The 16,075-nt window shown below is 43.9% G+C and overlaps 1 protein-coding gene across 5 annotated transcripts; it reads left to right on the plus strand.

The window, feature by feature from the left end:
- The first annotated feature begins 480 nt into the window (after nt 1-480).
- HNRNPH1 (heterogeneous nuclear ribonucleoprotein H1) lies at nt 481-14,162 on the plus strand. Of its 5 annotated transcripts, none has more exons than XM_056516563.1 (13): nt 481-639; nt 1,096-1,285; nt 1,368-1,523; nt 4,152-4,295; nt 5,081-5,219; nt 5,688-5,860; nt 6,017-6,046; nt 6,872-6,943; nt 7,027-7,133; nt 8,739-8,874; nt 11,762-11,845; nt 12,640-12,738; nt 13,691-14,162. In XM_056516563.1, exons 2-13 carry the CDS (start codon nt 1,198-1,200, stop codon nt 13,807-13,809), a joined length of 1,347 nt encoding a protein of 448 aa, XP_056372538.1. In that variant the 5' UTR covers nt 481-639; nt 1,096-1,197; the 3' UTR covers nt 13,810-14,162. The 5 variants fall into 5 exon arrangements, with proteins under 5 accessions (XP_056372538.1, XP_056372535.1, XP_056372539.1 ...); XM_056516560.1 differs by lacking the exon at nt 481-639 and adding an exon at nt 667-811; XM_056516564.1 differs by lacking the exon at nt 481-639 and adding an exon at nt 667-811 and having other exon boundaries at nt 12,643-12,738.
- The last annotated feature ends 1,913 nt before the right edge of the window (nt 14,163-16,075 follow it).

Below are 16,075 nucleotides of genomic sequence, written 5' to 3' on the forward strand. Positions count from 1 at the left end.
CTGGGAGTTGTAGTTTTCATTTGGGGCAGCTGCTGAGCCACAGGCTGTATCAGGGCATGCTGGGAGTTGTAGTTTTCATTTGGGGCAGCTGCTGAGCCACAGGCTGTATCAGGGCATGCTGGGAGTTGTAGTTTTCATTTGGGGCAGCTGCTGAGCCACAGGCTGTATCAGGGCATGCTGGGAGTTGTTCTTAGTAACTAACTGCAACTCCCAAATTTAATAAAAAATCGATCAAAAAATCCCATTAAAACAAAAATTGTAGTTAAAAACTACAGATAGGGCGCAAAAAATGAGCCTCATACATCCCAGTATAAGGAGAAATAAAAGTTATTTTCCCCCACAAAATGTTTCCCCCGCATATGTGTATCCTGTGATGTCACGCATATATAATGAATTATGCTAATTAGCATGGCCAGTAATTTTTTTTTTTTTTTTTGCAAGACCGGTGGCAACCCTACTTCTGATAAACCAACACTAGTGATTTGGAATGAGGTCCACGCCATTGTGTAGGTCTAGGGCTGTAGGAGGGAAGCGGTGTTTTTGTGCCATTGTTTATTCTGATCACACCCATCCGATCCCCAGGAAGGATGCCTCAAGCCCTGATCGGCAGCAGTACCAGGCCCTCACACACTTGCAGAGGTAGGCGGTCTCTTACGTAACAATACAAACCCCCATTCACCTAGCTGGGGCCGCGCTAAAAACCAGGGGGCGGGGCAGACCCACTGCACATGCGCGAAGTGTGCAGCCTGACTACCGCCGAGGCCGGTCCCATATTAGTTCTCAAGACACAGAGGCAGCTGCTGCATAAGAGGTAAGGAGCGGCGGTGTGTGAGTTACCGGAACACACGTGTGTGGCTTTTAGGAGACCGGGTGTGCCTGTTCCGTTCTTCGTATCCGGCCGGGTAGCTGTGCTCCTTTGTGTCGCGGTTTGTCCCGTTCGCGCCTGTGGCCTCTTGACTACGTAGGTGTCGTGTTAGCGGTGAACGCGTCGTATACAGTCGCTTATTTGCTTTCTTACTTCTAGTATGGTCCTACGAAGTGTTTGTCGCCAACAGCTTTTCTTCTAGCAGTTACGTTATTCACGTTGTGTTGCAGATTTCGTCTTTGAAGTGCGCCGCCGCCATTTTGTCTTTGTGACGAAAGAGTCACGTGTCGCAACCCTCAGCCCTGCCCCAGCCCGTACGAGTGAGGGAGAAAATGTCCGAAGGCGGTGAAGGCTACGTGGTGAAGATCCGCGGACTGCCCTGGTCCTGCTCGGCGGAAGAGATCGAGACATTCTTCGCCGGTGAGTGCGATGGCCGCCGGGCGCGTCTTTCAGCAGTCTTCACACAGCGTTTTTTCACACAGCGGTTCTCTCTTTGTTTCAGAATCGAAAATCTTAAATGGCACCTGCGGAGTTCACTTCATCTACACGAGGGAAGGCCGGCCGAGCGGGGAGGCGTTTGTCGAGTTTGAAAGTGAAGAGGATCTTAACCTGGGCCTGAAAAAGGACAGAGAAACAATGGGCCACAGATATGTAGAAGGTGGGTGGTGTGTCTGTGTTAGGGGCCACGTGATGTGTGTATAGGGGCATGGGGGGGCCATGTGGTGTGTATAGGGGCATGGGGGGGCCATGTGGTGTGTGTGTGTGTGTGTGTATAGGGGCATGGGGGGCCATGTGGTGTGTGTATAGGGGCATGGGGGGCCATGTGGTGTGTGTGTGTGTGTGTAGGGGCATGGGGGGGCCATGTGGTGTGTGTGTGTGTGTAGGGGCATGGGGGGGCCATGTGGTGTGTGTGTGTGTATAGGGGCATGGGGGGGCCATGTGGTGTGTGTGTGTGTGTGTGTATAGGGGCATGGGGGGGCCATGTGGTGTGTGTGTGTGTATAGGGGCATGGGGGGGCCATGTGGTGTGTGTGTGTGTATAGGGGCATGGGGGGGCCATGTGGTGTGTGTGTGTGTATAGGGGCATGGGGGGGCCATGTGGTGTGTGTGTGTGTGTGTATAGGGGCATGGGGGGGCCATGTGGTGTGTGTGTGTGTGTATAGGGGCATGGGGGGGCCATGTGGTGTGTGTGTGTGTGTATAGGGGCATGGGGGGGCCATGTGGTGTGTGTGTGTGTATAGGGGCATGGGGGGGCCATGTGGTGTGTGTGTGTGTATAGGGGCATGGGGGGGCCATGTGGTGTGTGTGTGTGTATAGGGGCATGGGGGGCCATGTGGTGTGTGTGTGTGTGTATAGGGGCATGGGGGGGCCATGTGGTGTGTGTGTGTGTGTGTATAGGGGCATGGGGGGGCCATGTGGTGTGTGTGTAGGGGCATGGGGGGGGCCATGTGGTGTGTGTGTGTAGGGGCATGGGGGGGGCCATGTGGTGTGTGTGTAGGGGCATGGGGGGGGCCATGTGGTGTGTGTGTAGGGGCATGGGGGGGGCCATGTGGTGTGTGTGTGTGTAGGGGCATGGGGGGGGCCATGTGGTGTGTGTGTGTGTGTGTAGGGGCATGGGGGCCCGTGTGTGTGTAGGGGCATGGGGGCCCGTGTGTGTGTAGGGGCATGGGGGCCCGTGTGTGTGTAGGGGCATGGGGGCCCGTGTGTGTGTAGGGGCATGGGGGCCCGTGTGTGTGTGTAGGGGCATGGGGGCCCGTGTGTGTGTGTGTGTGTGTAGGGGCATGGGGGCCCGTGTGTGTGTGTGTGTAGGGGCATGGGGGCCCGTGTGTGTGTGTGTGTAGGGGCATGGGGGCCCGTGTGTGTGTGTGTGTAGGGGCATGGGGGCCCGTGTGTGTGTGTGTAGGGGCATGGGGGCCCGTGTGTGTGTGTGTAGGGGCATGGGGGCCCGTGTGTGTGTGTGTAGGGGCATGGGGGCCCGTGTGTGTGTGTGTAGGGGCATGGGGGCCCGTGTGTGTGTGTGTAGGGGCATGGGGGCCCGTGTGTGTGTGTGTAGGGGCATGGGGGCCCGTGTGTGTGTGTAGGGGCATGGGGGCCCGTGTGTGTGTGTGTAGGGGCATGGGGGCACGGGGTGTGTGTGTAGGGGCATGGGGGCACGGGGTGTGTGTATAGGGGCATGGGGGCCCGTGTGGTGCTGGTATAGAGCTGGTGCTCTAGGGTAGGCCTCATAATGCACAATATTCCCAGACATTTACATTTAGTTGTGGGTTTTTATTATTTTCTCATGGGCCAAGAATGACGAGAACTGACTAAAGAAAAACAATACCCTAGCAACCAATAAGAGCTCTGCTTTCGTTTTGTGAAATTTAATAAAAGCAAAACTTTTTGCTATGGGTGAGTCCTATATTTTTATTTTGACCCCTTTGAGGCCAGACCAACTTGGGCCCTGAATTTTTTTTCACTTTCGAAGAGTTAACTTTTTTTTTTTTGTCAACAGCCTTACGTCTGCTTGGTTGTTGCTCCCAATTCACACGTGATTCCTCATAACATGGAGTCACATTACACTGGGAACGGGGCTCGATTTGGACATTTCAACTTAGGGGTGTACTCATATTGTCACCTTATTAAAATTTTGTTTTTGGGTGACCAATTAATAAAAGATGTGTAAACGGGCACTTTTAGTGTATTTGGACAGATGTGTGTATATATTCTGCAACATTCTGTATGTAAAATATATAATTTTAGTAGTTTTTTGGTTTTATTTACAGGACAAACTGTAGAAAGCTTGTCTCTACAAAACGCTTAGTCCAATAAAGTATTACAATATCCTGCAACAGGATTTTGTATGTGGCTGCAGTGGAACTAGTGGTGTCAGCAGACCCAAGCTAGATTAATGCTTTCATAATCATATTGCAGCGCTCCCAAGGTTTATTCTCCCATATTTAGCTGCATACGGGAGGATAGACATGGGTAACTTTTTCAGGACAAGCTGCATTGTGTGATATAAAGTTCTTTGTTTTTATGTATTTATGGAATGTTGAAATGACAGTGCCTATGTACCCTTTTAAATAGGCATGGTGATAGCAACAACCTTTCATAGATTTTACATAATCTTTGCTCTGTGCAGGCATGGGGGGGGGGGGGGGGGGGGCTCAGAGATCACATTCTTCTGGAAAATGGCCCAGTGTGCACACCATTTAGCAATCATTTCAAACAAGTTCTGTTCCTGTTGAATGGGGGAAGAAATGTATACTTTCAGCCATACACTCATTTTCTTACTTTCATTACAGTTTTCAAGTCTAACAGTGTTGAAATGGACTGGGTTCTGAAGCACACTGGTCCAAACAGCCCTGACACTGCAAATGATGGCTTTGTTCGTTTAAGAGGCCTACCATTTGGCTGCAGCAAGGAAGAAATTGTTCAGTTTTTTTCAGGTACAAGACAAAGTTTATTTAACCATAGTATTAATGGGGGGCTAGATAGTTGTTTGATAAAGTATGTAACACTTTTTACCAGTGGCTTTAAAGGAAATCTAAACCTTTCTGCAGTGTATTAAAATGGTTACGTAAATTAAGACCACCATTTTGGTACTGTTTTGTGGGCATTCACCGCTATTTGAAATACAAATTAAAAAATCTCAAGAAAATCATACTTGGAATCTGTAAGATAACTAAACTGTACTATGTTCTGTAAAATTACTTTTTATTTTTAAAGCTGTCGGGCAGGCTTTTATTTTATTTTTTTTTCTTTAAAAAAAAAGAGAAATTTTCCCATAAATCTTTCAAAGAGAAACACACATTTTTAAAATAATCCAAATGTCCAGCACACCACATGCCCATTAACTGATTTATTTTATGTAGTTATTGATTGTCTAGGCTTTTTTTTTCCCTCTACCCCAATTTTGCTTTTCTGCATAACCTTAGATTGTTAAAGGTTTCCAAGACCAATGAGCTTTGAAAGACCAATTCTATTCATCATCTTGGGTAAATGGCCAGCTGAAGTTGGTACAGGATGATGGGGCCCAATGCATTTGGAAACTGATAACTGCTGCAGTTTTTTTTGTTTTTTTTCTCCTTTTTCCATGGTAAATGTTTGCCACTTCCCTTATTAGCTGGTGTTTAAAAAAAATTGTCTGTGTGGGCTTGTGATTTATTCTTACAAATACTTTTAAATTTATAAAATGTTAACCCCCCACTGGGGTTTTGTCCTTGGGTTGAAGGGTTGGAAATCGTGCCAAATGGGATAACATTGCCGGTGGACTTCCAGGGGAGGAGTACGGGGGAGGCCTTCGTGCAGTTTGCTTCACAGGAAATAGCTGAAAAGGCTCTAAAGAAACACAAGGAGAGAATAGGGCACAGGTGGGGATGGATGGTTGGATGTCACTTTTCTTATGGTATAGTTGCTTATCATTGACAGAATATTAACTTGTGATGTAATAAGGTGTATGAGTTAAAGTCCTAAAGTAAATTTATGCTTAAAATGTTAACATGAAATTAGAATAGTGCTGCCATAAGAAAATGTGATTGACTGTTTTATTTATGTACAGTATATGGTATAAAATGCAATTGATAACTTGTCACAATGGGTTTACTTGTACCTGTGACTATGATACAGACTATGTGCTTTAACATATCATTTTTAATCTTAATATTGCAATAAACCATGCACCATACTGAAAGATCACACAACTTATATGGTCAAATTAAGATTACAGAAAGTCTTTTCCACTTTATATTAAAATAGACCTAGATTCAATATACACTGTCTCACTTCAGTCTATATTGTGTATAGTTTACTGCATTTTTTTTTTTTACCTACTTCTCCAGGTATATAGAAATATTTAAGAGCAGTAGAGCAGAGGTTCGTACACACTATGATCCTCCCAGAAAGCTTTTTGGTATGCAGCGCCCAGGACCCTATGATAGACCAGGTGTGGGAAGAGGCTACAATAATTTGGGAAGAGGCTTCGATCGGATGAGGCGTGGTGGTTATGGAGGAGGTAAGATTCTAAATGGGCTTCTACATACCTGAATATTTGCTGCCATAACTAATTTGTTCTGATAATTGCAGACTCACGTCAAACACTATTGGTCTATGCCAAAAAAACTTAATTTTTAATGCAGTGTATTTTTTTTTTTTTGTTTTTTTTTGTTAGACACACCAATGGTGGATCCAGCATTGAGAAGTAATTATACAAGTCTCTATTTACAGATCCAAAGTTTTAGAAGTTCGGCCCAGGCCAAATTGCTAAATCCTTAATTTCCTAGAACCAGCCTGCTTGAGAATGCTTTCATGGAGCAACTGGAATGTTGAAATTTGACATGGGCTGAATAAAATCACTTATTTGAATTAACATTTTGACCTGCTGCACTATTGTTTGACTATTAACCCCTTAAAAACCAGGCCCATTTTGGCCTTAAGGACCAGGCCAACTTTATTTTTGTTTTTTTTTTGTCCCCTCCTTCTAAAAATCATAACTTTTATATTTTCATACACACTCATGAGGGCTTGTTTTTTGCATCATCAAATTTACTTTGTAATGACATCACTCATTTAACCATAAAGGGTACAACACAACAAAAATATTATTTTTGTGGGGAAATTGAAGCGAAAACCACAATTTAGCAAACTTTGGAAGGTTTTTTTCATGCTGTAGACTATACAGTAAAAATGACATGTTTTCTTCTGTGGGTAAATACGATGAAAATACCCATGTCATACCACCTATAACTCCCATTATTCCATATACGGGGCAGTATGAGGGCTAATTTTTTTGTGCCATGATCTGTAGTTTTTATCGGTACAGCTTCTGTTCATATTTTACTTTTTTGATCGCTTTAATAAAATGTGACAAAAAAGCAGCAACTGCTGGATGATCGGATCCCCATGGCAGATGCTGTTAAGGACTAATAGTCTGGGACACTGGCACCATCCTTCTGACTGGCTAAATGGATCTGCATTCATCGTGTGTGTGTGTGTATAACTGTCTTTTATTTATTTTTTTATAAAGGCTACAGTGGTTATGAGGAATATAATGGCTATAATGAATATGCATTTGGTGCAGACCAGAGGTTTGGAAGAGGTATGGACTTTAGCTTTTATTTTTTTTGTTAATCTTTTTTGTTTTGTCCCTGACTAACTTTTTTTTATTTTTTTTCCCCTCAGTTTCTGATCATAGGTATGCAGATGGATCAAGCTTTCAAAGCACAACCGGTCACTGTGTGCATATGAGAGGGCTCCCTTACAGAGCAACAGAAACTGACATATATACAGTAAGTATGAAAAAATCCTTTGACTTACCATTTTTGTCAGTGGAGACATGGCACCCGGCACCATTTTCTACCTTGTATTAAGTATCTTGAGGTGTTTGGGTATTACATTCTGTTGCAGATGTCATGTGTTTATTTTTTATTTTTTTTATAACCCTCGTGTTTAGTCAGTCAATACGTAGTTTGTCTCCTTTTACTTAGAATATTAGAATATTTTAAGATTATCATAATCCCTCAATAGTATTTTTGGGTTGTACTGCAGAGTAGTAATGTGCACAGACTTTACGGGTGTAACTGAAAAACAGAAGTTCAGCAAGGTAGTAAAGCAGATGTTGTTTGCAGCAGTCAGTCAAATTTGCCTGCTTACGAAGTTCATTAAAAACTTTGGACATGTTCATAATTGGATACCACCCAAAACTTGCCAAGTGAATGACATCACTGTACTAAATTACATCACTACTAATTGCAGTCAGCCAGAATGTGCCAATGAAGAACATTGATACAGTTGCAAGACTCGCATTAACACCGAAGCCCTTTTGCACAGCTTATTGGTGGTTCTGCAGGGAATTGGATTCCCACAGTCTCGTGTAAAGTGTGGTTTTTTTAAATGCATTGTACAAAACCAAACTTACCCATTGATCAGCTAAGATCTCTTGCAGGAGCCCTGGCTGATAAATTCAAACACACAATGGAAAGCCAAAAACAATTTTACAGTGACAGCCAAAGATACAAATTTAACCCATAGTGTACAAAGGGCATACCTGTAAACCCTGGCTGCTTGGTACTTGGCGTACCAGGATATTCATGTATGTCCTTAGTCCCACCCAGACTATGAAGCTAATGCAAGAGCTCTGCCTGCTTCATGGACCCTAGGGCTTGGCTGCTATCAGCAGCCTGGTACCCGCAACTAATGGCTAACATCAGCGATTATGCTAATGACAGAAAAAGTTATAGGAGGCAAGAATAGAATTTTTTTTTTTTAAGCCCAAAAGAGAAGCATATAAATTAATATTGCTTCAATTGTGTTGGCAGAATAGAGAACATCCTAGTACCTTAGTTACCATAAAGTGTACGGCATAATAACAAAACAAGTTGCAAAATTGCTTTTTAATGTCCCTCCACAAATCTCTTTTCGGTTGCGCCATATAGTGTGTGGATGTGAAAATGATGGCTTTTAACATGCAATGTGGAAAATTATATATATATATATATATATATATATATATATATATATATATATATATATATATATATATATATATATATATATATACCATTTAAAAAGTTTTTTAGATCAAGGCAGGTCGACTTGACATGGGTGAGCACAGGGTGTAATGAAGTGTTCAAACTATTACGTTTTCTGTGCTATAGCAAAGCTATACATTATGCAAGAAACAATTATATTTTTAGCAGTTTTAAAGAGTGCTTAATCAATGTTTGCCATGAAAGATACATACTGCACCACCTCCTATGGCTTCACTCAGCTTCTTGGTGCTCTGCAGCTTAGGTTATCGCTACAGGACACAGATCAATTGTCTGCCCACTCTGGGTACTGTTAAGTACTCATTGTAAAGTTGAGTTGTTTTTTTTTTTTTTTTTGGTCTACAGTTCTTTTCTCCATTGAATCCAGTAAGAGTTCACATTGAAATAGGAGCAGATGGCAGAGTTACTGGAGAAGCAGATGTTGAGTTTGCAACCCATGAAGATGCTGTGGCTGCCATGTCTAAAGACAAAGCAAATATGCGTAAGTAGCATCCTTTTTAACATTGTCACTGTCTACAGGAGTCCATTAAGTCACTTTTTTGTTTTTGAAAGAGAGAGCACAGCACTTGTCTGACTTCAGAAGGCTCATGGAGTGAGTATAGTGGCTGCTGACTGAGTGCTGTTGCTTCATTAATACAGTGCACTCCTATTAGTGTAGCTGTGGCTCAAGGGACTGCAGCCATGTCCCATTATCATGGATGTGCTGGGTTTTAGACCCTGCACCTATTCTGTGGATAGAACATTAGATTTTATAGGCTAGAAGAACCCCTTTAAGTGCTAAGGTCGCACAGTTGCATTTTTGGCTGCACAGTAAACTCCTTACCACCCCAGGACGTATGCATGCGTCCCAGTTGCTGAAATGTTTGCACAAATAGATGTGTATATACGTCCTGGCGCTGCAGGAGACTGCCGGCAGGACCTGGCTGTCAATCACGGACGGGGTCCAGCCTCAGCTGCCAAGACTGGGATTGTGCCTGTCTTGGCGGCATTAACCCCATAGCGGCCATGATCAGTCCTAATCACAGCATCTATGGGACTGACAGGGAGAGGGCTCCCCCTGTTCACAAATGGCGATTTCGCGATACGATCGCGGGGTCTCTTGCCATAGCAGTAACAGGCCTGCTGATGGCCTCCTGTCTGCCTAGTAAAGCATCCTGTGAGGTCCAGCCATAGGCTGGATTGCACAGGCTGCATGTCAGTGTATACTGATTGTACTGCATCACCGTATAACCGTTACCCTGCAGCATAGTATGACTTGTGGGGGGGGGAATTAAAAAAATTCAATAGTGTAAAAAAATGCCACATTTTGTAATGACTTGAACAATAAAACAATAATGTTGTTTATCCCGTATGTTAATGGAGGGAAAAATGCAAAGATCACTCATTTTGGTCCAAAACGTGGAGTTGTAAAGGCCAAAAGGTAGCATGAATGGAAAATTGTACCAATAAAAAGTACAGCTTGTTACGTAAAAAATTAAGCCTTCACACAATGGCATTGGACAAAAAATAAGTTACCGTATTTATCGGCGTATAACACACACTTTTTAGGCTAACATTTTTGGCCTAAAGTCTGTGTGCGTGTTATACGCCGATACACCCCCAGGAAAGGCAGGGGGAGAGAGGCAGTCGCGGCCCGCTTCTCTCCCCCTGCCTTTCCTGGGGTCTAGAGCACTGCTGTCGGCCCTTTTCACCCCCTGGTTACGCACCGGCCTATAACACGCACCCTCATTTTACCAAGGATATTTGGGTAAAAAAAGTTTTTTACCCAAATATCCATGATAAAATGAGGGTGTGTGCGCGCGTGTATACCCCGATACACCCCCAGGAAAGGCAGGGGGAGAGAGGCCGTCGCTGTATGCGCTGAACGGCGCGGCGCATGACGTCAGAGCGCCGCGCCGTGCATAGCAACGACGCTGGGGACGCACGACGGAGGCCTGGAGCAGCGCGGACCGGACTCAGGTAATTATGCCATCGGGGATGGGGGGAGGCAACGGGGCAGCGGCGCCGGCAATGGGTGCCGCTGCCCCTTCTCTCCCCCTGGCTGTCGGCGCTGCTTCTCTCCCCCTGGCTATCGGCGCCGGCACCGATAGTCAGGGGGACAGAACGGGCAGCGGCGCCGATAACCAGGGGGTGAAAAGGGCCGACAGCAGCGCTCTAGACCCCAGGAAAGGCAGGGGGAGAGAAGCGGACAGCGACGGCCTCTCTCCCCCTGCCTTTCCTGGGGGTGTATCGGGGTATACACACACGCGCGCACACACACCCTCATTTTATCATGGATATTTGGGTAAACTTTTTTTACCCAAATATCCTTGGTAAAATGAGGGTGCGTGTTATAGGCCGGTGCGTGGTATACCCCGATAAATACGGTATGTCTGTCAGAACATGGCAACACACAAAAAAGAATAAGATATTGTTTTAAAAAAAAATTCTAATGCCAAAAATTTTCCAGTTTACAATATTTTGGAGTTAAGAAAAAATGCTGCATGAATCAAGATTTGTGAATATAAAGTACAATGTCACGAAAAAACGAAGCTTCTGAATCGTGCCACTAAGTAAAAGCATGTCAGAGCAATTACCACCTTAGACACATTAAATAATACACATGTAGGGCAATGGTACGCTGACTGCACGCCAACTAAGCTTTACATAGCAGGCGAGTTGAAATTCAAAACATCTCATAATTTCTGTGAAAATATTCTTCTGGCTTAATTGCGTAATTTCATATTACACATCGGTTTGTCTCGCAGGACTACAGAATATGCTGCTATTTTCTGCTGTTTACCAGTCATGGCACAACGTTTCAGGGGTGGACCCCCTTATTCATGCGCAGGAATAAGGGGGTCCGCCCCTGAAACGTTGTGCCATGACTGGTGGAACTACAGAATATGCTGCTATTTTCTTCTGTTTACCAGAGTCCTGTGAGACAAACCGATGTGCAATATGAAATTATGCAATAAAGCCAGAAGAATATTTCCACAGAAATTGAGTTATGTTTTGAATTTCAACTCACCTGCTATGTAAAGCTCAGTTGGCGTGCAGTCAGCGTACCATTGCCCTACATGTGTATTATCTAGTGTGCTATATGGAGTTGAGTGGAGCTCTAAGTATGGGCAACAATCTGTGAGTAAAATGAGGGACTCAATTGTTGTTGTTTCTAAGTTCACTTAGAGACACATGCCAGATTTAAAAATTGGGCCGGTCATTAAGGTAAAACAGGCTGCGTCTTTAAGGGTTTAAAGGGTATGGGTTATACAATATAGCTATTTATATGAAAAAAATAGTACAATACACTTTCTGCAAATTATGACTTTTAGGGTATAATGGGTATACAAATTTTGAAAATGTACTATTTTATTTTTTTTAAACAGAACACAGATATGTGGAGCTATTTCTTAATTCAACAGCTGGTGGATCTAGTAGTGCATATGGCAGCCAAATGATGGGAGGACTTGGTAAGTGTTAAGTAATTTATTTTCGTTCTAGTTGTATTAGAACAATCCCTTGATTGTTGCACAGTACTCTTGCTGTTTGGTTTACATGTGCGCCTGTATTACGGCTGCAAATAAACCTCATGAGTGCAGGTTTCATCACCAGAAGTAACAGCATAATGAGAACTTGGCAAGGACTTCTGGTAAAGTTTTTTGTTGTCCTTAAACAGGCACGGAAATGCCCCAATACATGTTTTGAATCACTATTTGTAAGCCAAAAAACAGTGTCTTAAATGGGCACGGTCACAAACTTTTTCTTTTTTGATATGTTGTAGTACATATGTACTACAACATATCTCTAATATAGTTTCATTATTTTTATATTTTTTTTATTAACATGGTGTAACTTACATTTGAAAACCGGCCACTAGGGGTCTCCCTCCTAGTGGCCGGCTGCAGCCTGGCGTGACGTCACGCCTGAATAAAGACTGAATTTGGCCTGGCAATCGGTCCTTTTTCATTTAGGCTGCTCTCGCTTCCTGCCAATCAGACAGGCGGGAGCGAGCGCATTGGCTCCCTGGCCACTCCTCCCACGCATGTTGACGCCGCTGCCAGCCCTGCCCGCGGGGTGCCGTGTGCATGATCATGGGCGTCCCCAGCTGCGGTACTCCTGCGATCAGGCATCTTATCCCCTATCCTTTGGCTAGGGGATAAGATGTGTAAGCATCTTTAAGCTAAATGGATTATTTTATGTTACAATTGTAATCAGTTTATGGTATGTTGAACAAACATTATATATATATATTTTTTTTTTAAAGCAGCAGGCACGCAAACTAACTATGGCAGTCCAGGCTCACAAGCAATGAGTGGAAGTTATGGAGCAGGATACGGAAGTCAAGCAAGTTTAAGTGGTTATGGTAACTGTTAAAAAAAAAAAATTTCTTTACTGGTTATGATGTGTTTTATAATTGTTACTGCAAGCTGTATTCTATTTCCAGTATTTTCATATTGTTGCAATATACAGATAATTTGCATTATCTAGAATGCAGCTAAGGTCTGTATGTCCTAGACTGCATAGGTATTGTAAAACCCAGTCTTGCTTGTATATAGTCCCTAAAATGAGTCATTCCATTCAGTACATGTTTTTATTTAGAGATGGACCGCTATTAACCCCTTTTATGCACCATGATGCATTTACATACTGATGCTTCATGGTTGCAGAGCTCAGCTGTGCTGTCAGTCTTAACAATCTAGATGTCACTGGTAACTAGCCAGCAAGTGTTTACATGGGCACTGTCAGATCCAAAAACTTTGTGTTTTACATCTTGGCAAAACATTAACCTTTTTAATATACTTAAGAAAATGTTTCCTTTTTATAGAAACTATGGCTTATAAAATCATGGCTTTGTCCAAGCTAAAGCACATGCATGCACCCACACCTTCTTAAACCTGTCAACCCAATCTCCTCTCATAGCTGATAGCTTCTCAAAAAGAACTATAGTGTTGATCCTTGCAATAAATACCTTCCAAGAGAGGACTGGTTGTTTCCATCTAGAGGCAATATGCATCCGTGCCGCCAACAATATAAAATAAGAAAAACAAAACCATCTAAATGGCATATGGGGAGGCTTGTTGTTTAAAAGGTAGAAGGGGTGAAAGGACAGGTGTAACCAGTCAAGGTACCTGACCTTTTTAACTGGTGTAAAATGTGTCTGATAAGTGCAAAAAAAAAATAACTTAAACATACTTTTCAAAGGTCTCTAACTTTTAATTATCATGTTAGAAGTACACAGTAAATTATGCCAAAGAAAAATGCTAATTACTCCAACCAAAAGCCCTTCTAAATTTATATATTTTTTTTCTCTTTAGGAAATCAAAGTGGCTTAAACAACAGTTACTACAGCAGTGGAACACGAGGCTCACTAGGAGTGAATGGAATTGCTGGAATGTCTAGCAGCATGAACATGAGTGCGGCATGGGGAATATAAGGGTGTCCTTGGCTCTGTAGAGTTTTTTGTTTTTGTTTTTTTTGTACTTTGCTTACTGTGAGACAATTTTAATAACTTAATATTTCAGTATTCAGTCTGTCAGAGATGCTGTTAAATATTATCTCTAAAACATGCAGCTTTATTTTCTGTAGAAATCTCATTAGCTGTGTTTTTATATTGTATTTGCTTCCACAGTACAAGGGAATTGTGCCTGCTATATTCTTTACTCGTTAATCATTCCCCATCCTCATGCAGATTGTGAGGGGTGTGGTATTTTTATTTGGTTTTTTTTTTTCTCCCTGCTCTGGCATATGTATAGATGTTTCTCAAACTCTTGACCAATAAATATGAAAAGAATATTTTGCTATTTATTGCATTTATTTGCTAATATAGTCTCAAAACTGCATTCTGAGAATACATCCTAAACATTTCAAATAACCATATGAAAATCGATAACAGTGCAGACTTGGGCCCCTTTCACACTGCCGTTGTGCACCGTCGGCAAACGTCAGACAGGCACTTTTATATATATTTTAAATTGCCTTAACACGTTATTTTTGACATGGCACAACACGTCCCGACAGATCCCATTTACTATCATGGGGTCCGCCAGGCGATATTTTCTGATAAGAGTTGCCGGTGGAATAAAAGTCACGTGATGTATTTTTTTTTTCCTCCTGCTATTCTCCCTGGGTTCCCTGACACTGGTGTCACAATGGCAGCTTTGTGTGCTTCATCCTTGCAGTCACTCCATGTCGGCCCTTTTACCTATGTAATCAAGCCCCTGTCCACAGGCAGAACCACGACCCGCTGTGGTGGGTAGTTTCCAGGGATGTCTGCTCCCTTGGAATACCCCGGGGATTCAAGTTTTGTCTTTTTTTTTCCCTACTGCCTGTTACCACGCCCCTGTGCCTAGGGAGTCCGCCATGTGGCTTTTATTCCCGGGAGGGTACTGGCAGGGATGTGGGAATCCTATCGCCCGATGCCCGGGACAAGTAGTTTTGGGCGCCGGGCAGGTGACTTTTTCATAGATTTAGCCCTGTATCAGGCTAGCAGGGCATGACCGACTTAGGAAATCTCACCTCACACCCGCGCTCAGGGTGTATGGAGGGGGGGGGCGGCCCCTAGCTGATTTCAGTAGCCGGGGGCTCCTGATCGGAGAACCCACCCCGTGCCCCAGTCTGTCCTCCTTCACACAGAAATCCTCCCCGTGCAGTGCAGTCTGTCCTCCTCACACACAGCAGTCATTATGGAGGTCAGGAGCTGTGCACAGACGTCCTCTCCCCTCCCCCGCTCTGTGTTTTCCCCGTGCAAACTTGCAGCCTCTCCGTGGTAGATGAGGTCCTATGGAGACAGAGCAGGGGGAGGGGGATGGAGCTGTGTGTGGGGGTGGAGCTGTGTTCGTCTTCTCTCCCCCTGCTTCTTGTGTAATGTAGAGCGGAGGGTGTGAAGCTCAGGTGAGGAGGCCGAGCAGGCGGCGGAAAGGGTGGTTATATATGTATGTAATGTATAATTAGGGTGGTGTATCAGCAGCGGGTGTATGTATGGTTTGAGTGTATGTGTGTGCGTATGTGGCGGGTGTATGTATTGTATAATATAGGGGCAGTGGCCGGTGTATGTATGTTTGTTTTGTACAGGGGCGGTCTGACAAGTGCTGCTGCCAGTTGTGCTATCTAATTTTTTAGTTTTATTTTTAGTGGCTTCTGGTCACCCACACTAAATTGCACCCCCAGAATCCCACCCCTTCATACTCACCCGCCAACCAAGAGCCCCACGGATGCACGCAAACACGCCTGAACCAAAACTACAACTTCCAGCATGTTGCACCATAACCTAAACTGTAGAACTATAATGTGTAACATGCTGGGAGTTGTAGTTTTGGTCTGGTCAGCTGCAGAGCCATAGGCTGCATCAGGGCATGCTGGGTGTTGTAGTTACTAACTGCAATTCCCAGTATTCCTTGACACAGACTATGGCTCTACAGCTGACACAAACCAAAACTACAACTCCCAGCATGTTACACAATAACCTTAACTGTAATACTATGCAGTGAAACATGCTGCAACACCCACAGAACCATAGTCTGTATCAGGGCATGCTGGGTGTTGTAGTTGTCTACTAACTAAATGCAACTTCCAGAATTTTCTGACACACAAATTAGAGTAAATAAAATGCACCACACAAACTGGAGAAGCAGAACACCCCCGCCCCGTAACACAGCGGCGTTCACTGTTATCCAATCAAAAGACTCCGTGTATAAGTCCCT

This window comes from Hyla sarda, chromosome 4 (assembly GCF_029499605.1).
Source record: "Hyla sarda isolate aHylSar1 chromosome 4, aHylSar1.hap1, whole genome shotgun sequence".
NCBI lineage: Eukaryota > Metazoa > Chordata > Amphibia > Anura > Hylidae > Hyla > Hyla sarda.